General features: G+C 40.9%; 1 protein-coding gene across 1 annotated transcript; it reads left to right on the top strand.

Annotated features, from left to right (window-relative positions):
- The first annotated feature begins 7,144 nt into the window (after positions 1 to 7,144).
- LOC142400685 (leptin receptor-like) lies at positions 7,145 to 18,275 on the top strand. Its single transcript, XM_075485788.1, has 13 exons — positions 7,145 to 8,797; positions 8,927 to 9,032; positions 9,388 to 9,487; positions 10,458 to 10,672; positions 10,999 to 11,147; positions 11,753 to 11,906; positions 12,108 to 12,190; positions 12,689 to 12,902; positions 13,982 to 14,185; positions 14,296 to 14,379; positions 14,484 to 14,577; positions 14,945 to 15,020; positions 15,830 to 18,275. Exons 1-13 carry the CDS (start codon positions 8,573 to 8,575, stop codon positions 16,652 to 16,654), a joined length of 2,529 nt encoding a protein of 842 aa, XP_075341903.1. The 5' UTR covers positions 7,145 to 8,572; the 3' UTR covers positions 16,655 to 18,275.
- Positions 18,276 to 22,259: the final 3,984 nt, after the last annotated feature.

Below are 22,259 nucleotides of genomic sequence, written 5' to 3'. Positions count from 1 at the left end.
GAATACTGAATTTGTTGGAATTTTTGTCGTGTTTTATTCTGTTACTGAACGTAAAATTGCAAGATTTTCTACGATAAATGAATAGCAAAGGGTTTCCCTCAACTCAGTACACAATGCTAAATATCCATCCATTATCTATACACCGCTGAATCCGTCGATCGGGTCGCGGGTGGGCTGGAGCCTATCCCAGCGGTCAATGGGCGAGAGGCGGGGTACACCCTGGACAGGCCGCCAGTCCATCGCAGGGCCACATAGAGACATACGAGACAAACAACCATGCATGCTCACACTCACTCCTAAGGACAATTTAGAGATGCCAATCAACCTAACATGCATGATTTTTTGGACAGTGGGAGGAAGCCGGAGTACCCGGAGAGAACCCACGCATACACGGGGAGAACATGCAAACTCCACACAGAAAGGCCCCAGCTGGGTGTTGAACCTGGAACCTTCTTGCTGTGAGGCGACGGAGCTAACCACCACACCACCGTGCAGCCCACAATGCAAAATATAAAAAGTTAAAATATCGCCTAATATGCGATGATTATGTGTGAATTATGAGCGAAGCGCTGTTTTATGATGGAGGGAGGGACGGTGATTGGTCAAAAGTAAGCCCAAAGTAAGCCCACAGAGGGAAACATGATTGGCTAATGTGGGCTTACTTTGGCCAAATTGACGGGACACAGTAACATGAGAGCAAGCGCTCTACCATCTGAGCTAATCCCCCGTGTGAACATAGCAAACCATCGTCATCAGCTATGTACTGCAGCCTTTCTAGGCCTATATGTCTGGCAAATTCCACACACCTGCGTAAATCTGCGGTGGAAGTGGAGTTACAGGGAAAGACAACGCATAAAAGGACGTCTTGTTTTACCTGGTGAGTACTATTAGAGTGGATGATTGATGACATAGTAGATCTAGATACAGTACATAGCTGATGACGATGGTATACAAATGTGATGAGGGGCGCTGGCCCTGGCCCTTTAAATCTTAGGTAGGTCTCTCAATAGCTTGTCACGGGACATGACGGTCTCCGGTAGCTCCATCACATCTATTGTTCTCTCAAAACCACATTGACGCGGCAAACGCTGAGAGAAGCACTTGTACACTTTAGCTGCGCCGGCGGTGAGGAAATCCTACTTCAGTTACACGGGTACCGTCGCAGGTTTCCATCGATTATTCATTTGGGGATACTGTGAAAACAGACGAGAACCACGCGTTAGAGCAACGTTTGCACAAGTTAAATCAGTGTAGTGGAGAACAAAGGAGAACGTCACCTTAGACCAGCGGTTCTGAGGGACTGAACTTTGCAGAGGTTGCCATTTCCTTACGCTGACCCGGATGGAAAGCAAAGGCAAACTGCACGGAAACAAGACGGTTAATGCAACCACTGTTTTTAATATACTATTTTTAGGTTAATTTCCCAAGAACCTAGAACGTGAACACCAGGCTCGCTAGTCTGTCGTACTTGTGAAACCCCCTCCTTTCTAACCTTGTGTTTATGTTTATCTTCTCTTTATTTCTGTTTTTGTTACATTTATTTTGCTCAGTGCTGTGGCTGGGTAGCTTGGGGAAGTAGGTTTAGTAGTTGCACCCCTCAGGTGTGCTGTGTACTTGCTTGCTGTGTGAATAGCCCGAGTTGGCTCTTGTTGTGTCGTGTACGGCCCTTGAGTTGGCTACTACTAGTGTGTAGTGTACGGCCTTTGATGTGCCCCCTATTGGTGTGCAGTAAAATAGTATTTATTAGTGGGGTTAGGTGTACTACTGGGCATATTCCTCTGGGGGTCACAGCCACAGCCTGTGTTTCAACCATTAATACTTTTGGAAGCATGTGGTTTATTTTATTCATTTGATTAATTGTTAATAAAATACAGTAACTCTCCATTTCTCTCCTTTTTGAAACAGCGATTTAATAAAACAAATTATATTTTATTTTGCACATCAGTCTCCTCCCTTTTGTTAATTCTATCATTGAATATCCCTACCTGTGTAGTAGCCTTGGTGGGGTTACACAAAGTTACAGTTTCTTTGCCAAATACATAAGAAAATGATAACGCGATTGACAGTATGGGATGAGGCTATGGACGTGAGTTTCAGTAAGATGTAAATTGCAGGAGAAAAGGACCATAACATTAGCCCGATAGCAATAATAACTTGGTAGTACCCGAGGCAAAGTTACGTGTTTTCACAAGCATAGGATGAGGTTTTAGTCAGATGTCAATCGCGGGAATAAAGGACCATAATATTAGCGCGATAGCAGTAATAACTTAGTAACTGAGGCAAAGTTATGTGTTACCGAAATGTGGCTGTCTACATCGACATGAATTAAATGCACAAGTCGTTTTCACAGTAGGTGTTATATTGGATCCGAGTTACTGATGTTATGACAGTAGACTCTGCTAATTTTCTAACTAGCTACAGGTTAGCATAAGGCTAGACTAACTTCAAACTTAATTCATTTCTTAAGCGGTGTCAGGAGTTTTTGAGAGCATGGTATATTTTAATGCTATTATGACTTTATTTTTTGAAGTAATTGTTAACAAAAGTCAGAGAAAAAAATGACATTTACCTCACACAACACGGAGAAATCTGTCGCTTTCCAGTCCTTCCTTCTGACCTTAATCTCCCATCATTTCCTCCGTTTTTTGTCACGGGGGAAACGGTGTAGTTGTTTCCCCTGACCCGGTCTTACACTACAGCCATGTGCACTGCAGCTTGGCATTATATTGGCATAACAACTAATAATAATTTAGTAATGTATTTGAAGTGTTCTTATATAGCTCACTGTGATTATCGCTTTATGAACTAGGAATATAGAGGAGCCAACATGGCGTCCGCAAAACACGTGACCAGCTCAGAACCAATCAGCATAGCCGGAATGCAACAAGGACTCATGGGAGAGAAAATTTAACCCCAATATGGGCTACAGATCTTTTTAATGCACTTGTAATGACGTTGTGATGACACCTGTGCACCTTACTCACCTCCCTCTTCCCTGCTGTGTATCATAGAGCGGTGTTGACCGCGGTACCGTCACTGTGAACGAGAGAGGGTGAGAGGGCTATAAATAGCGCTCGCAGCCGTTGACTTTATATGTGATTGGAGCTAGCTGTCTGTAGCACCTTGCAGATAGGTATCTCTGTGAATCTGACATGGAAAGTCCTCTGCAAATGTTCACAAAGCACTCAAAAAAAAAAAAAAGAAAACATGCATGTAGGGCTGTCCTAGTCAGTGCAAACTTGGATGTCTATCTTAGCTCAAATCACCATTTTCATCTTAGTCACTAGAAAATGCTGACATCTTTTTTAGCCTTTTTATTATTCTTATTTATTAACAAATAACAAGAAAACATACTTTATCATCCAAGTATCTTTCTTAATATCTTTTAATTACTGCTACGACTTAGCTTTGGCGAGCTAACTTAGCTAGCTAAGGAACCATAACGTTAGCCTGTTCAGGCCATGGTTAAGGCCATTGTGGGCGCTTTCCCACCATAGTCCTGTGATGGGCACAGCTCAATTCTGGGTGGATTTCTGCATGCCCGAGACTCGTGGTGTGAGCAGTATCGGAGCGGAACTGGAGGCATTTCATCAAAACTGGCTCCATGCTCCAACTATATTTTGCAGCTCCGCTCCGTTCACATGCTCTGATCAGCACACCATGCAGCCGTGCAGCCACAGTGAAGTACGCAACAGACCATAACATTAGCGCGATAGCAGTAATAACTTAGTAACTGAGGCAAAGTTATGTGTTACCGAAATGTGGCTGTCTACATCGACATGAATTAAATGCACAAGTCGTTTTCACAGTAGGTGTTATATTGCATCCGAGTTACTGTTGTTATGACAGTAGCTGCTAATTTTCTAACTAGCTACAGGTTAGCATAAGGCTAGGCTAACTTCAAACTTAATTCATTTCAGTGAATGTGAGCGCGTCTCCGTTTGTCTCCGTGTAGCCCTGTGATGGACTGGCGATCTGTTCCCTGCCTATGGACAGCCGGGATAGGCTCCAGCCCCCCCACAGTACAAGTTGTTGCCTGATACCTTTAGATCGCATTTACTTGTTGCAGCCATAAGGTGACAGAATATCACTACAAGTGAGAACAACAATATTCAGTGTTTTTTGTGCTTGCTTTTTCTCTTATATTCGCTTCCTTTTTTTCTATGATTTTTTAATAATGATCATCCAAACTAAATAAAATACAAATTATTATTATTAAGCAGTAATACTATATAAGTGTTCAAAGGTTGAAAAAAATAATAAAAACCTTGCTGTAGTGTAAGACCGGGTCAGGGGAAACAACTACACCGTTTCCCCGTGACAAAAAACGGAGGAAATGATGGGAGATTAAGGTCAGAAGGAAGGACTGGAAAGCACAGATTTCTCCGTGTTGTGTGAGGTAAATGTCATTTTTTCTCTGACTTTTGTTAACAATTACTTAAAAAAATAAAGTCATAATAGTATTAATATATATACCATGCTCTCAAAAACTCCTGACACCGCTTAAGAAATGAATTAAGTTTGAAGTTAGCCTAGCCTTATGCTAACCTGTAGCTAGTTAGAAAATTAGCAGCTACTGTCATAACATCAGTAACTCGGATGCAATATAACACCTACTGTGAAAACGACTTGTGCATTTAATTCATGTCGATGTAGACAGCCACATTTCGGTAACACATAACTTTGCCTCAGTTACTAAGTTATTACTGCTATCGGGCTAATATTATAGTCCTTTATTCCCGCGATTTACATTTTACTGAAACTCACGTCCATAGCCTCATCCCATACTGTCAATCGCGTTATCATTTTCTCATGTATTTGGCAAAGAAACTGTAACTTTGTGAAGAATTCAGTAGTTAGTCATGAACATTTTGGCTTCAAGATAAGGTGGGGAACAATAGTCTGTTAAGTGGGGGCGGGGGGGGGGGGGGGGGGGGGGGGGGGGGGGAGGGGGAAGAAGGGAGGAGGAAAGAAAGAAACACGAAGTAGAAAGCGGCTGATCCAAGAGTCGCGAGTTCGATCCCACCAGTCGCATATTATGTTTTAATGAAACGGCTCAAACTATAGTATTGTTTTAAAGTATGTATAATGTATATAAAGTATGTTTATTTCCTAAAGCACTTTCTGAGTGAAGTGACTGATAAATTGTTCCTAGTTTATGCATAAAATTATTACTAATATTTCAGAATCAATAGCAGCTCATATTTATTCACAGTAAAATATCATAGACCTTATCTGTTTTTAAAGAACCAAATATTTATTAGTCAATGTGGCAGGAGATGCCCATGAGTTTCCGGCTTGTTGAGATTATTTGCCAATCAGGTCTCACCATCCTGGTTATAAACGCTAGATGGTGATTCATGTTTTACGATTGAACTCGAGTGTTGAGTGCCATCCGCCCACGTACTGTTGAATCTCTGATAGATCGTCTCCCTCTGTGACCTCCCGTGTGTCTGGAACGTTCCCAGTAAGTTTGATTCTCACCTGTCATCAGTCTCTGTTGGATGTATTTTAAGCAGGTGGTTTTGCCTCAGGTAGATGCGCTCGTTTCCAAAGGTGGATAAGCCTCACGCTGCTGCTTGCTTGGATCACCGGCCTGATTGGTATGTAACATCCGCATCCCAGTACGTCCACTTACTGCAATCGTTTAGTAATACGTTTTATTTATGCCCAGAATTCTAGACTGGATCCAAATCCGGAGTAATTGGGACATACCACCGCTTGCCTGACTGCCGCTGTGGCTTAAACTGCAGGAACGCTGCTGCTTTGCCTGTAAATTTCATTTATGTGACCTGGATTTTAGGCAGCCACTGGTTGCGCGGCGCATATGGTGCCGGATCGATTCGTATCATTGTTTGATAACGGAGGACGCCGCTGATGTTTGTTTGAGTCATCGTTTATTTTACGTCTTGTGTTAAAACTGTAAATATATTGTTTAAATTTCCTTTTTTTACATAAACTTCTTTTTTTTTTTATTAATTCTGATTTCAGGCGCTGGAGAGCTTCCAGTGGTGGGGATCAGGGTCCTTTTGGTGGCGGAGTCTCCCTAGTGTGGTTGCATGTGTGGCACATTTGGGTTTGGGCTGCACCACCGCGTGATTGTGAGTGAGAGTGTGACATGTGTGCTGTGGTGTGATTTTTGAGATGTCTTCCTCCTAACCTGCCTCCCCCACTGGTAAGCCTTAGCATTATTATTACAGCCATTTCCTCATTGTTTTTAACTTGTTTTTAAACCATATCTGTTTTAATAAAATATTTTTCATATTGGAACACGTCTAATGCTTTGAGTAAAACGGACCTGAGTGTCTTTGATTTTTGGGGTTGCAACTGCAGCATCATATTACATTTTTGTTTAATTCATTTTTAGGTTTGTTCCCTGGGTGAAATTCCCAGGGTGGCGTTGTCGGGTTTTAACTGTCAGCTTATATTTCCAGTGAGCTCGGTTCGCCACATCAACAACAAAAAGAGTGAATTAAACAATTTTTAACCTAAAAAACCTAAAAACTGTGAACAATCTTAGCATTTACTTTACAAATTTACAAATTTTAAACAGTTGGACTTTGTACACAATTACAATAACAAAAATCATGTAGTATCACCACTAAATAAAATAAATAACCCTCTGTGAAATAAATTAAAAGATTGAGAGGTCTGAAACAGCAGTAACTATACAATGAAAAAAAGTTTGTAAATGCTAAAAAGGTATAAATGAGTACACACTTGTGGCTTCTTTTTAATTTCTTCCAGCCACTGCTCTTTAGTTAGAGTTTCACTAGAGGGACAGTAAATTTGCCCTCTATATTGGCTGTGTCCTGTTGCAGCAATTCTGAACTGCCCGCATTTTTTGCACGTGTTGTGCAACACTTTGCGGGTCAGTTTCCGGGGTGCTCTATTAGGGTGAGTGGAGCCTGCTATGGGAGCCAGAGGAGGGACCAAAACAGGAGCCAGAGCAGGAGCCAGAGCAGGGACCAAAACAGGAGCCAGAGCAGGAGTCAGAGGAGGGACCAAAACAGGAGCCAGAGCAGGAGTCAGAGGAGGGACCAAAACAGGAGCCAGAGCAGGAGCCAGAGGAGGGACCAAAACAGGAGCCAGAGCAGGAGCCAGAGCAGGAGCCAGAGCAGGAGCCAGAGCAGGAGCATGTGGAGGAGTGGCAGAGAACGTCCAAAAACTCTGTGTCTGTAAAGTAGTGGGGACAACATGAACCTGAGGCCTTTTGGGTGGAGCAGGGAGAAGCTGCCGCTGTCCTGGTGGATTTGTATCATCTGTAAATGTTAGCTTTCTTTTTAATTTGGCCTGTCCCACAGTGTTAGGTGGTAAACTGTAAATATGTGTTGGTTCTGAATGTGGTATGGCATAATGGGGACGTATACTTTATTAATGTGAATTCCAGGTATGCCTGTGACACACGTGTCATTCGCCTGATGCGGGATCGGACTCAGGGCAACAGCTCTGCACGGCTGTTAAAACAGCTGAAAGAAAACCACGGGGAGGAATGGCTGGATAGGTTGGGGCACTATTTTGAAGAGTGCCCTAACTTTGTTAATCGGCCCAGCCTGTTCCCAGTTGTGTGCCAGGAGCCCCCAGAGCCCGCTGACGTCCCCACTGCTCGCTGGCTGCTGTCTGTGTATGGCAGAGACATCCTGTCACGCATAGACCACATCAAGGCCAGGAAGGCCATATTTGCATTTCTTTATTGTTTCTGAGTTTTAATTTCTAGTTCCTTTGAAGTCTTTAAACACTTGATGTAAAACTCGTGGATTTATAGTTAATTTATTGGTGGAATTATTGTAATGTATGTTGAAACAATAGGATAACATCAGATGGGAGTGGGTTCCCTGTTATATTTGAAGAAAAAAGATCAATCAAAACCTGAACTTCATAACATGATTATAGAAATATATCCTGGCATAAATAAAGGTTATTTCTGAGGGCCTCATAAAAAGTAAGAAGTGAGAAATTACAGCAAAGTGCTATGTGTGGAGAAAGGATGATATAGTATTCCAGCATAAGAACCTTATCCCATGTGTGAAACATTTTGGTGAGACTAAAGCTTTGGGCCTACTGTGTATCTATGAAAGATACTGGACCCCTGGATCTAAACATCTCTGTACCTTTAACTGAACATTTGCAATGCTCAGCAGCTGAGAGTTGTCTTAACTCAAATGAGTTTCACAACTTCTTTAAAGTGCCAGTTGGAAATTCTCCAAAAACTGAAAAAAAAATAGATTAAGGACTTTGGGGATGTGAAGTTCTAGCTGTCAGAAAAGAAGAAAACAAGAATAACACACCGCACCCTTTACACAGAAGTACCCGCACATGTTTCTGTTCTGCCAGTATTAGCAGAACAGTGAGCTCTCTTCAGATGATAGTTGACTGCATGATATTCTACACCATCTGACAGAGAAAACACTTTATTTTTATTCCATTGAGGTTTCTAGTTTTTTTTTTGGTGAAAATCTAAATGGAAACTAGGTGAAATATAATGAGTCAGGTCTTACTTTTCATCTCTTATATTTCTTCTGACATTTATCCAGCTTCTTTTCAAAACATGTCTTGATTGCTGGAAACCAAAATGAGGAGGAGATATGCTGGTCCTTACAGAAAGAAACATTTGTATATTTATTTTCTGTGTGCAGCCGTGAGCTACATCCCTGAAACAGCTGTGGCACTACCAGGGGAATATGTAACAGTGTATTGTGTGTTCAACGACCACAGCAGCAACGCCAGCATGGCCATGTGGACGCTCAACCTCCACCAGCCACTTAATCACAGTCAGTACTACCCAGTCAACCAATGGGTAAGAAAAAATAATGTGTTTTTCTGATAACCAGTAAGCTCAATGACTCTCCTGTGATTTAATTATTTTTTGTAAAAAGCAGCTCATGTAAATATATATATATTTTATTCACTATTTTACCTATAACAGGTCAGCAAGATTACAGTGCGTGCTCCAGAGACTGGAATATACGACCTGCTGACATGCGCACCGGAGTTGACCTTTCCTTATCCTTACAGCAAGATCTATGTGGAAGGTGAGTTTTGTTGCACAAATAAAATCAAAACTGAATAGCATTCAGTTAATGACTAATACAGCTACAATTTACTCAACTCAACTCAACTTTATCTATAAAGCCTTTTAACACAGCTGTGGCTGAAACAAAGTGCTGTACAGCACGAAATACAAGGCATAAAACACATTTAGAAGAAAGGAATGCATAGTTTATTTTCAGTGGCTGGAAGCCAATTCTCTCTGCAAGCAAACAAAAAAGGAAATAAGGTGGGAACATGTCACAACTCAACAATGGGAGCCAAAATCATCCGAGGCAACCTTGGGTGAAGTTTGTTTCATCACTGCTAATTGTAACTACTTTTCGCTCTGTTTTTCAGGGGCTTTCATTGATATAAAGTGCACAACCAGTGGGGACATCGATGCTATGGTTTGCAAGTGGAGCAACAAAGAGAGGATTAAACTCAAATTTCAATCCAAGTAAAGCAGCATTTTCAACTTTCTCTGTAGTGAAGTGTTTTTTTATGTGTAGGCATGCAGTGTTGTTTATGAAACCCTTTGCAAACATTAAGGACTTAATGTGCTGAAAACATGGAAATGCCTGAACACGGAGCACCGGACACATCCTGGAAATACTACAAATCCTGTGCAATCCTGCGCTTCCTGAGGTGATACCAGGACATTTTCATTTAGCAGTTCACCTTATGTCACCGTTATCAGCGTGTCTGACCTCAAGAAAAACAACAAGAAAGAATATATGAATTTGGCCTACATTCTGCTGTCTGGACATAAGAGGAAATGTTTTAACCCTTAACCCTTGATAAATTATTCTAAATTGGTAAACGAAAGGGTTTGTTGCTGTTATTTAGACTGTGCCTGAAAGTCTCCACTTAGTAGTAAATGGAAATGTGTTATACGCTTCATATGTCTTTGGGTTTGTTATTTTTTAGGCTAATGGCAGCTAAAAAGAGACAATTTATCGTGTCTTACTGTAGCTTTCACCATTTTGATGCTATTGTTTTGGTAAAATCTGCCCACCAACAAAGACAGATGGACAGCGTACTAAAGAGGTGCTTTGTGATAGTCTGTTTAGTCTATTTTCCTACAATTCATCTGTCCAGGACCACATTTTACTGTGATGCACTTGCACACACATAAGAGCTTTGTCACTCCAGCTGGTAACAATTGTGTTACAAATTTAAGAAGCAAAGAAGTAAGGAGTTTCTGTTGCTAAGCAGTCATCCTAGAATCACTCCTGAAGAAGCACACTAACATTTTGGTGCTAAAGTGAGACTTAAGTTGAAATAAATGAGAATTATCTTTTAATTTTTGCTTGTGGGCATCTGATGCTATGTCTCATCTACAGCGGTTTTAATCCCACTGGTGGGGAGAAGACATAAGACCAAGAATAACATGACTTGTCTTATTTTTTGTAATTTATTCTTGGCAGGTGGGCTGTCATGCCATGCAAGGAAATGAAGGAAAGGGAGAGAGCTGGTGAGAATGTTGGGGTGATGGGACCTCCTTGCATGGAGGTCAGATCCACTCAGAAAACCTGCACCATCCAGCCTCTGAATCTAGCCTGCTACAAACTGTGGTTGGAGATGCCATCTGCATTGGGTCTCATCACATCCAAACCTCTCTTCCTGTCACCTTTAGATCATGGTGAGCGTGATGTGGGGAGCACATCTTTAGAAGTATTGCAGAAGTCATTATTAGTTCATATGCACTGGGTCCCTTGGGTGCATTTAAAAATTTTGGCTATTTGAGAAATATCGATCTCCTTCTGTTAGTTAAGATCAATTTTCCACGTTAAGTATTTGCAGAAAAAGAGACAAGTCATTTGACTTTATGGCTGAATTGAGAAATATTTTCTTTTATATTAGCTCCAAACATGTTCATTGGATGTTCTACAGCAACTGTGATACTGTCCTACATATTGTAGATACTCAAACCTGAAACCCTATGCTTTTCCTTGCTCCCCAATACAGTGAAACCTCACACACCTACGAACGTTAGGGCGCTGAGCAAGAGCAGTGGAGTCATGAAGGTAACTTGGAAGCATCCACCTCTGCCGGTCCAGGGCGTCCAGTGTGAGTTTCGGTACTGCTTGTCATCCAATGAGAGAGATGTGTGGAAGGTGAGTTTGTCACAATGATTAACCATCAAAGGCTTTTACTGAAATTTTGGCCAGGTGGCAGTATGGACTGCTTGCCGCTCTCCAGAATGAATTATTCTCCACCCAGTATAGATTTGAAATGAAATATTTTGTAATTGCAAAACGGAACGCTCATTTATTGTTGCTCATTTGAACACGACTCAAACTGATCTTTCCAAAATGTTTTTCTTTTTTTTTTAGATATGTAATTACACTATAGGGATCAAGAATTGCTCAATTCCATTTTCAATGTTCCTGTTGAAGCTGAACAAAAGGAACAAACATAATGACTGAGCTTCAGATAGCTTTAATTACAATAGACTTCAGATTATTTTTTTTGTCTTCCTGCCGAAGTAGAGGCATAAGAATGCTGTTGCTTGTCTGCAAGCTTACACAAACTAACCAGCAAAATTTCATAAAATGTGCATAGTGGGCAATGGAATATCGCAAAACATTTTGGCTTTGATCCAAATCATACCAGTCATCTATTCAAAAGTGCTAAAGATGTATTGTCCCCATGCCAATCTTACTTCTATTTGTGATATTTGTCATTTTTAAAATGATCTCTAAAAACGTTGTATCTGCAGGTCCAGAGTTCAGTGCGGGATCCTTGGGGAGAAGTTGTGATACCAGACATATGCCAGGAGTACATGGTTCAAGTACGCTGCAAGCACATCAGTGGGAAAGGCTACTGGAGTGATTGGAGTAAATTTGTAAAGTCCACACCTCTTAACAGCAAAGGTAAGGACATTTCATTCCCAATCTAAACTTCAAAAAGCATTCACTTTGACAGATGCAGTTTCATTTGAATGTAAAAAGTCACATCACAACTTTACATATCTGCTCTAGCGGAAAAAGGTACACATAAATACCATAATCTTATTTTAAGGGTATAAACGGAGGGCAAAAATCTATTTAATGTTCAATGATTGGTCTCCTCAGCTCCTGAACGTGGTCCTGATTTCTGGAGAATCCGTCAAGATGACCCAGACAGAAGAAAGTCTAATGTCATTCTGCTATTTGAGGTACACAAAGAAACATTTTATGGCAAATTATAAAAGACGGAGCTTGGATTTTTCAGCCTGGTCTCTATTTTCACATGTATTTTGGAGGAAATTATTGGTAATTGCAAAAATCTTTGTCATTTGATCCAGATTAAGTTAACAGCAATCACTATTCATTTCATTTGAATGGCAACCCCAGAGTAGTTGCAATCTGATTAGTAAGCTTGCCAGTTATGATTACAAACAGCTTTACTTTTCTTCATTCAGTTTCCCTGTTATGTCACATTGCAGCTGTTTACTTGTTGCTGGTCATTCTTTACACCAAACCAGGACTCAGGTTGACTTTTCTTAAATTTGAATAGAAAATGAACTGATTAACTAGTATCTGTGTAGCCGAACTTGATATATCTTATCCCTCCATGTTGTGCTTTAAATCTTTGTTTATATTCAGCTTAAAATGGCATTGCCCAGCCGTCTAAAGTTGGTGAGCTTTGAAGATAGCAATGCTTTTTTTCCTAGGATTTCAGAGTATCTGGTGACTCCTACTGTGTGGATGGATTTATAATCCTGCGCCAGGCCTTGAATGGATCTGTGAAGAGGATAAAGACCGATCTGGTGTCCTCCTACAGCTTTGAGTGGGATCAGGACTTCCAGACTGTGACCGTGGAGGCCTTCAATAGCATTGGCAGCTCCATTAACAACATAAACATGACGCTGGAGAAACAACCTAAACGTGAGTGAGGAATCGTACAGAAGGTTTGATCAATCACAAAGGAAGGTTGACATGTTTTTGTATGAAATACATGGAAATCTGCCCTCACCACTGTGGTCTGGAGCTGTAGGTTCTATGTTGCGGCGTCAGAATTATGCTCAAATATGAATATTTGCTTTTAGAGCAACAAACGTGTACTTGACTTGTTTTTGTTAATTGGCCACAAACGTTTACTCTTCCCTGCTTTACAACACATTGCAGAAGAATATGTGGGAAAAATGGCCACTGAAGTGTATGTTTGAGATAAATTTTTTTTGTCTGTACTTGGTCAGATAAATCTATCTTTGATAATTGGCTATGTTAAACCATTGATATAAAAAAGCCCACTCTCAATCATGATCATGTAGCAGATTACATGTTGAGATCTATCCTTGCAGAAAAATAGTTTGTATGAAGAGTTTCAGTCTGGAATTGGAGCACATTGCACTGAAATTACAGTAGCTAAAATGACAAATTACTTCTTTATTGCTTCCAACAGAGGACTTTGCTGGTTCTTTTTTTTTTTTTATCTCAGTGCGGCCTTTGACACAATCAGTCATGAATTTGGATGAAACTGGGTTATTAATGTTGGCTGAAATCTTTTTTTAATATTTAGCTATGCAGTTATCTAAATAGTATTATTTTGGTTATTGAGTGCCGTTGTTCTAAACCTTGGGAGTTTCTTTTTTTTGTCCAAAATTTGTTTTTGATTTACATATTGAACAAGTCTCTCCATCAGCCACTTTGATTTGCAGAAAATTACCGAAATCAGAAGTGTCCAATCCCAAAGTGCTGCTATAGATGTTGATTTGAAATTTCCAGCCCTGCACATGCAGATTTATCTGTAGGTATCAATGAATAAAATACGTTATATACAAAGTTATATGTTTATCAGTTGTTTAGTTTTAGATGCTGACAGGCTGAAAGCAAATGGAGAAGAAGCCTGGATAAATTGTATGTAATAAAATATCACCAGATCGGTTTCCCCTAAACTTGTCATGTGTGCGCCAACTGGAAGCATGAGATTTACCCGACAGTATTGTTTCTTTTCTGCACTGCAGGACCCTGTATGCATTGGTTCCATGTGTTGGCTATAAACAGCACCTGTGTGTCTCTGTCATGGAGCTTGTTGGACAGCAGCTCTATCCCTCTGTTCATGGTGGTCCAGTGGTCCTCACAAAGGCAGCAGGGCCCTGAGGACCCTGGCCTGAGTGAACAAAAGTGGGTCAGACTGCCCTACACTGATCGCCCTGTCTATTTACAAGGTAAAACATTTTCTGCGCTGTCTTTGTGATTATTTTCTTTTCCCTTTTCACTGTTTATAGTAAGTGGTATCAGCCAAAATGACCTTCAGCCATTTTGATGATAATTTCAGGAGATTTTTATGGCTATGAGGATTTTGTCTTCTACTTGTATCCCGTGTTTGCTGATGGGGAAGGGGAGCCGATGTCCACTTCAGGTGTGCTTTCTGTTCAGATTTCCATTAATATCTCACGCAACACCAAACGCCAGCACTTTCATTGTATCATTAGATGTCTAATGTGTTCTCTCTCCTCGTTACAGCAACCAGACGAGACCCTGAAGCCTACATTATACCATTGTTCATCTTTATACTTTGTGGGGTCCTATTTTTCAGCCTGGTTATCATGCAAAAAAAGTAAGAGACTATTCTGTCTGAAAAATGACTGCTTGTGTTTTAACATGCAGATTTTTGCAGGTTTTGATCCATGTATACCTTTGTTTCTGGTGTAAATTGAAGGGATCCAATGTGAAAACAATTAGCCTTGCATGCAAACACCTGTAAGAAATGATAAATGGGGTTAATCACTAGGTTGCAGTATAATTCAGGACACAGTGACACTGATAATGAAAAATTAGAACTGTGACATTTAACAGCTCATGAGGGTGTAATTAGAATTGATACTAGTCGATAGGAGGGGGAGGAATCATGCAACAGAAAGGAAGGAGAGAAGAGTGCTTCGATTGAGTGTTCATCCTGAATGTGTGCTATGTTTAATTTCCAGAATGAAAAAGTTAGTGTTGAAGAATGTTCCCAATCCAAAGAAATGCTCATGGGCTGAAGGTCTTAACTTCAAAAAGGTAAAACAACTTAATATGAAACTCAATGCTTGCTATTGGATGAGATGGAAATCTATAGAATGTCTAGATAGCCAGACTGAATCTGATCCTGGTCAATTAATCTGCCTTCAGCTACTCTAAAAGGTCACTAATTCATTATGGTGCCACATTAACGGCAGCTTGTTGCCGCAGCTCTTGACATATTTTCTCTTTTTCCAAAAGCTTTATCCTACAAAAAACCCCAGATTTCAAAAAATATATATATTATTGGATTTAAATAAATTGATTTAATTAGATAGTTCAGTCTTTACCTCAAGCTAAGCCGACCAACCTCATAACATTTTACCAGGAAACATGAAACAATAAACACACTTCTCAAATTTTTAAGCTGTTTTCTTCTATGCACCAACACATGCCTTTGACCAATGTTCTGTTTTATAACAGACTTGTTTTTATCATGGAGCACTGTTGTAGATACAGTAGGTTAAGCATTTTATTACATGTTGTTTTTCAATGTTTTTTTTTTTATCACCTACTTTGAAGGCACAGCATAATCAAGTTTATTGAAGCACATTTACATCACAACAGCACTGTATGAGGTAGTTATTTCCACATAGTTACAGAAAACATGCGATTCATTTCTCTTGTTAATATTAAATAAAAGTTAGAGACAGTAACATACTAGGCTTTACCAAAATCTTTGTAACATCAGGGACAGTCTGTGGCATGCTGGTTCAGCTTGTTCCAGAACTCCAGCCATAAATGCCAAATATAAGTGTCAGTAATTCTGATGTACTGTCGTTACTGAAATGCAGTTGTTGTCTTTCCAGGTGGACACCTTTGAGCACTCTTTCCAACCTTTGAAAGGTCTGCAAGCTTTGCCACTGCTGCTGCCCTCTGAGAAGATTTCCAAAATCATCATCGTTGATAAAACTCAGACGGAGGACCTGATGGAAAGTGGAAGACTCCTCAGTAAAACTCCCTCCATAGCCATTAATCTGGATGCATTAATTACCTCAACCCCGAATATAAATGAAATACAACCAGTTGATCCCATAGTGGGCCTGCATCAAAGTGGCACTGACACTTCTACCCAGTCTTCAGTCACATATTCCAAAGTGCTTCTCTCTGATCCAAAGCAGGACCAACAGCCCATTCATCTCCATTACAAGGATGATAGTGGCGGTTACTCCAATGATGAAGGACATTTGTCTGCCAACAACTTGGACATTTCTGTATCTTTCTCCAGTGGAGTGAGGGGGCCAGACAGTTGTTATAGTGTGGAGATAGACAAGTCAAGGCGCTCCTGCTCCTACAACTCTGCGGAGGACATTTCTGAAACATCAGAGGAAGAAGTTAAAGGAGATGTGAAGCAAGAGAAAGATTTGTTTTACCCAGCAATGGAATATCCAGCAGAAAATGAGGAGGGAGAGGAAGAGGAGCAGAGTGATCATTGTGCAAAAAGTGAGCTTCTTAAAAATGCTGTTTTGAACAGAGAGGACTGTTCTGTGGAGTCACATCTTCTTGTCAGCCCAGAGGGCTTAAGTGAGCTGTCCAGCGAGCTGCTGTTGGATTCAACGTGTGGCTTATCCCCGCTGTACCTGCCTCAGTACAGAACTGCTCCACCCACAGGGATACTCACAGCTCAAACATAAAACAGCAAACCCCATCTCTGACATAAACCTGCATCATTGAACACTCTACATTGTGAACTACATCATGTTTACGTATTTAACAAAGTGGATCTTCTTTCTTTACTGGTCTTTAAATCCCTGATTCCACTGTGCCAAACTGCTGTTCTGTATAATTACTGTTACAGTTACATTTTCTGAGAAAAATCATAACTCATGCAAATCAGCAAAGAGGTGGTACAAGGAGCATCTTGGTATTCAAGAACAATCAAAAGGGCACTGGTAGCCTTTACTTGAAAGTTTATCAGGAATTTGGGCAGAAAAAGAACAGCGGATGACATTCAGCAAACTGCCTCAGTCTCAGTTCAAACTTTGACAACCTACAGCCTCCAGCTTATTTATAGCTGAGCTACCTGGCACCCTGACACAGAGAAGGTTGACATGTGGTAGTATCAGATATCCTGCGGTTAAAATAATCGGCCAATTTAATAATTGGTCCCCTTACATGTAGATGTTTGGATTGAAAGAACTCCGTCTCCACTATAGATCATTTGCTCCAACTACGAGGCTTGAAAAGTCTTTTTTTGTCCTCCAGCTGAATTATTTCTGTTGCATTTAAGTAAAAGATGAAAGCGCTTCAAAGAGAATAGAGTTATGCACAGAAAGTGATGGATAAAGCCAATAATTTGGACTTCTTCAAAGCACGTTTGGCTCTGAGATGGAGATCAAACTTGGATGTCTCCTTAATGCCTTTCATTTAAAGACACTTAATTCACTGCATTCATGGGCAGCTTGTGCGTGAATGTCTGCGTGGACTCATGCACCCACTTACTCAAGGAAACCTTTTTGTATTTTGTGCTGTAATGTATTTGTAACTTTGTTGTTGTCACCATGAAAGCCGGGTTGACTCACAAATCGGACTTATGAGCAGATTGGGTTCAGGGAGATTTGAGTAAAGGCGAGGTTTATTAAAAGGTTGGAGCAGCGATGAGCCCATGAGTGGATCCAGGTGAACAGGTAACTCTGAGAGGAGAGGGAGATCGTTAGCGTGAGCCGGAGACAGGGTCATTTGTGCAATTTGTGTTTTTCCTTACTGGATTAAAGAGGCTTTCCAGAACAGAGGGGAGGGTGCTGGCTGTGGTGAAGAAGGCACTGAGTCAACGGTGGGGCGAGCAGGTAAGTGTCTCGGAATCCCCGATGGAGAGCTAAATCCTTTAGCATGGAAATCCAGAATGCACTGAACAGAGCAGCAGACACTAGGAGCACAAGAGAACCACTTATGTACATTGAGGTTTTTACTTGTGGAAAAAAGGGGCAGAAGTCAGCCACTGTCGCAGTTACAACAATCCAGCCAAGAGTGGTTGCTCCTGCAGATCCTTATGAAGGCATGTTGATGAGCGCAGATGGAAAGCAGGTGCAGGAGCTGAACCAGACTCCTCCCTAGGCTTCCTGGAAAACCTGCTCAACCCCACCTAAGACCCAGAAACCAAACAAACACCACAGCCAAGCATACTCATGACAGTTGTGTATGTGTAAAATGGGATATCTATTTTTGTCTGGGCCTTGTAAATGAGAGATGCTGTTTCCTGTAGATAAAAGACAAGAGCTTGTTTATTTTAATGATGAAAACTATTGTAAATATACATCACATGATTAAAAGAAATTGTTCTATAAAGATATCTTGTGTCTATTTTTTTCCATTGTGATAATAAAGTATTTATTGTGAGCATGTGTTGTTTGTTTATTAATATTTGTGGATTGTTACTGGTTATGTGACATTTAACCAAAAAGTTTTTAGTTTTTTTTTTTTTAATCACAAGTTTAAAATGCATTAAGACCAAGCTCCACAAATAACTTTTTGGACAGTGACCCAATTCTGTTTAGTTGTGAATTTTATTTTTTTTTCAACCTTTGAACACTTATATAGTATTACTGCTTAATAATAATAATTTGTATTTTATTTAGTGAGGATGATCATTATTATAAATCATAGAAAAAAAGGAAGCGATATAAGAGAAAAAGCAAGCACAAAAAAACACTGAATATTGTTGTTCTCACTTGTAGTGATATTCTGTCACCTTATGGCTGCAACAAGTAAATGCGATCTAAAGGTATCAGGCAACAACTTGTACTGTGGGGGGGCTGGAGCCTATCCCGGCTGTCCACAGGCAGGGAACAGATCGCCAGTCCATCACAGGGCTACACGGAGACAAACGGACACGGAGACGCGCTCACATTCACTGAAATGAATTAAGTTTGAAGTTAGCCTAGCCTTATGCTAACCTGTAGCTAGTTAGAAAATTAGCAGCTACTGTCATAACAACAGTAACTCGGATGCAATATAACACCTACTGTGAAAACGACTTGTGCATTTAATTCATGTCGATGTAGACAGCCACATTTCGGTAACACATAACTTTGCCTCAGTTGCTAAGTTATTACTGCTATCGCGCTAATGTTATGGTCTGTTGCGTACTTCACTGTGGCTGCACGGCTGCATGGTGTGCTGATCAGAGCATGTGAACGGAGCGGAGCTGCAAAATATAGTTGGAGCATGGAGCCAGTTTTGATGAAATGCCTCCAGTTCCGCTCCGATACTGCTCACACCACGAGTCTCGGGCATGCAGAAATCCACCCAGAATTGAGCTGTGCTCATCACAGGACTATGGTGGGAAAGCGCCCACAATGGCCTTAACCATGGCCTGAACAGGCTAACGTTATGGTTCCTTAGCTAGCTAAGTTTAGCTCGCCAAAGCTAAGTCGTAGCAGTGATTAAAAGATATTAAGAAAGATACTTGGATGATAAAGTATGTTTTCTTGTTATTTGTTAATTAATAAGAACAAGAAAAAGGCTAAAAAAGACGTGAGCATTTTCCAGTGAATAAAATGAAAATTGTGATCAGAGCTGCGGCTGGTTGACTGTTAGCTCTTCCGGCAGCAGCTAACACCTGTCAAGCACCGCCTGTCCCTCACAAGATAGACATCTGAGTTTGCACTGACTTATGGTGGACCTACATGGATGTATTTATTCTATTTGTGTGTATTGTGATTTGTGAACGTAGTGAAAGTGGCGGGGATGCCACGCCAGATTAGCCTGGAAAACCAGCGCCAACTGCTGGACGGCAAAATGTTTTGCCTGCGGTTGGGTCTGGCCTCGATCCACTTGTCATTTTGAAAATACTGCCCTGAATCTGGCAGATGGCAACTAAACCAATCACAACGCAGAGATGTGTTTTGAATCAACGCGGGCGGGCCAGAGGGTTCTGGTGCGGGGTTTTGAGGGAGTGACGACAGAGCAGTGCGACGTTGGGCAGTGGAAGCGAACATAGACAAGCGAAAGCACAACAAGAAAGATGGCGGCGGCAATGGAACAGTGCTCGTTTGATTCAGCCTTGGCACACAGCCATTATAACGAACAGCCTTGCCACTCTGTATTAAGCCCCATTGTACCGGCTTTTTGGCTGCAGTTCCACCAGAATTCCACTGGGAGCGTCGGTGGAGACCAGAATGAATGGGGCCCTATGGAGCTAGATGCTACAAATGGTCAGTTTCACCTAAGTCTCCTCAAGAGCGCTCAGATTTGAATGTAGTTTCTGAGAGCTCAACATGGGTTTCAAGTAAAAAATCTACTGAACGAGTACATATATCGCTTTGATTTCTTACTGGTTGGCTTCTTGTTGTCCACAACGCGCTAGCATTGTGCTAATGACAGCTGGTCGACCCGCTATGTATGACGTCATATACACTTCAAATCCTTTTTTTAAGCAAATGAGTGGCTCTAAAAATCTAAAACTCAGCCATGGGTATTTTCTAAACACCCTTTTTCGAAAACAACATTCGAATTACTAGAGAAAAAATTATATCTTGAGATAAGGGCACGAAAGGGCGTATAGCTCCATAGGACTCCATTCATTCTGGTCTCCAAAATTGAGCGCCCCACGTGGAAAGAGGGTGGAACTGCAACCAAAATCGCCTCGTTGGAAACCGGAAATGCACCGTGAGTGGCGTATCTGTCCTATTATAGAATCTGTGCTTGGCATCAGTTTTGGAAGAGTCCCCTCCCACCAAAGCTTTCTGTCGCGCTTACTACGTCACAGTCAGTTGCGCTGATTGGTCAGAGCGTTGGCCTATAGGCACAGACGCGGTTTGAAAGACAACGGGTTGTGCTCATCAACAATGTTCCGTTGTATCCATTGATCGGTGCCAGACTAAATTAGACATCCAATCCATTTAGGCTGGTTTATCAGGCTAACGCCAGATCAACAAAGATGTCTATCAGAGTGAAGCTCCAGACAGCTAGCTCTGAACACCTGTATAATCAACGGCTACGAGCGCTATTTATAGTCCTCTCACCCTCTCTCGTTCACAGTGACGGTACCGCGGTCAACACCGCTCTATGATACACAGCAGGGAAAAGGGAGGTGAGTAAGGTGCACAGGTGTTATCACAACGTCATTAAAAGTGCATTAAAAAGATCTGTAGCCCATTTTGGGGGTAGATTTTCTCTCCCATGAGTCCTTGTTGCATTCCAGCTATGCTGATTGGTTCTGGGCTGGTCACGTGTTTTGCGGACGCCATGTTGGCTCCCAATATTCCTAGTTCATAAAGCGATCCTCACAGTGAGCTATATCAGAACACTTCAACTACATTATTAAATTATTATTAGTTGTTATGCCAATATAATGCCAAGCTGCAGTGCACATGGCTGTAGTGTAAGACCGGGTCAGGGGAAACAACTACACCGTTTCCCCCGTGACAAAAAACGGAGGAAATGATGGGAGATTAAGGTCAGAAGGAAGGACTGGAAAGCGACAGATTTCTCCGTGTTGTGTGAGGTAAATGTCATTTTTTTCTCTGACTTTTGTTAACAATTACTTCAAAAATAAAGTCATAATAGCGTTAATATATACCATGCTCTCAAAAACTCCTGACACCGCTTAAGAAATGAATTAAGTTTGAAGTTAGTCAAGCCTAATGCTAACCTGTAGCTAGTTAGAAAATTAGCAGCTACTGTCATAACATCAGTAACTCGGATCCAATATAACACCTACTGTGAAAACGTGTGCATTTAATTCATGTCGATGTAGACAGCCACATTTCGGTAACACATAACTTTGCCTCAGTTACTAAGTTATTACTGCTATCGCGCTAATATTATGGTCCTTTATTCCCGCGATTGACATCTGACTAAAACCTCATCCAATGCTTGTGAAAACACGTAACTTTGCCTCGGGTACTACCAAGTTATTATTGCTATCGGGCTAATGTTATGGTCCTTTTCCCCTGCGATTTACATCTTACTGAAACTCACGTCCATAGCCTCATCCCATACTGTCAATCGCGTTATCATTTTCTTATGTATTTGGCAAAGAAACTGTAACTTTGTGAAGAATTCAGTAGTTAGTCATGAACATTTTGGATGTATTGAACTTGTGTGTATTTGGCCAATTTAGAAATGAGAGTTTGATTCATCCATGTGTTTGTGAAATAAGAGATGTCTGGTTAAGAATACATGATAACTTATTGATAGCTTTTGTAAATACATTTGCATTTTTCTTTTATCTGCAATTCATTTACTTCCATTAAAAAGTCACTGTCATTTTCCTTTTAGGACCACTTTGATGAAAAA

The sequence above is a fragment of the Odontesthes bonariensis genome, chromosome 15, assembly GCF_027942865.1.
Source record: "Odontesthes bonariensis isolate fOdoBon6 chromosome 15, fOdoBon6.hap1, whole genome shotgun sequence".
Taxonomy (NCBI): Eukaryota; Metazoa; Chordata; class Actinopteri; order Atheriniformes; family Atherinopsidae; genus Odontesthes; species Odontesthes bonariensis.
The sequence above is the reverse complement of the archived record's forward strand: the minus strand, read 5'-3'. Positions and strand labels throughout refer to the sequence as shown.

What these genes read in the sequence shown, in the direction of transcription:
- LOC142400685 (XM_075485788.1), top strand. Translation starts at nt 8,573, where the DNA reads ATGAGGAGGAGATATGCTGGTCCTTACAGAAAGAAACATTTGTATATT. An exon ending in ACTACCCAGTCAACCAATGG is followed by an intron (nt 8,798 to 8,926) that starts GTAAGAAAAAAT and finishes TACCTATAACAG; the next exon opens with GTCAGCAAGATTACAGTGCG. An exon ending in CACACCTCTTAACAGCAAAG is followed by an intron (nt 11,907 to 12,107) that starts GTAAGGACATTT and finishes TGGTCTCCTCAG; the next exon opens with CTCCTGAACGTGGTCCTGAT.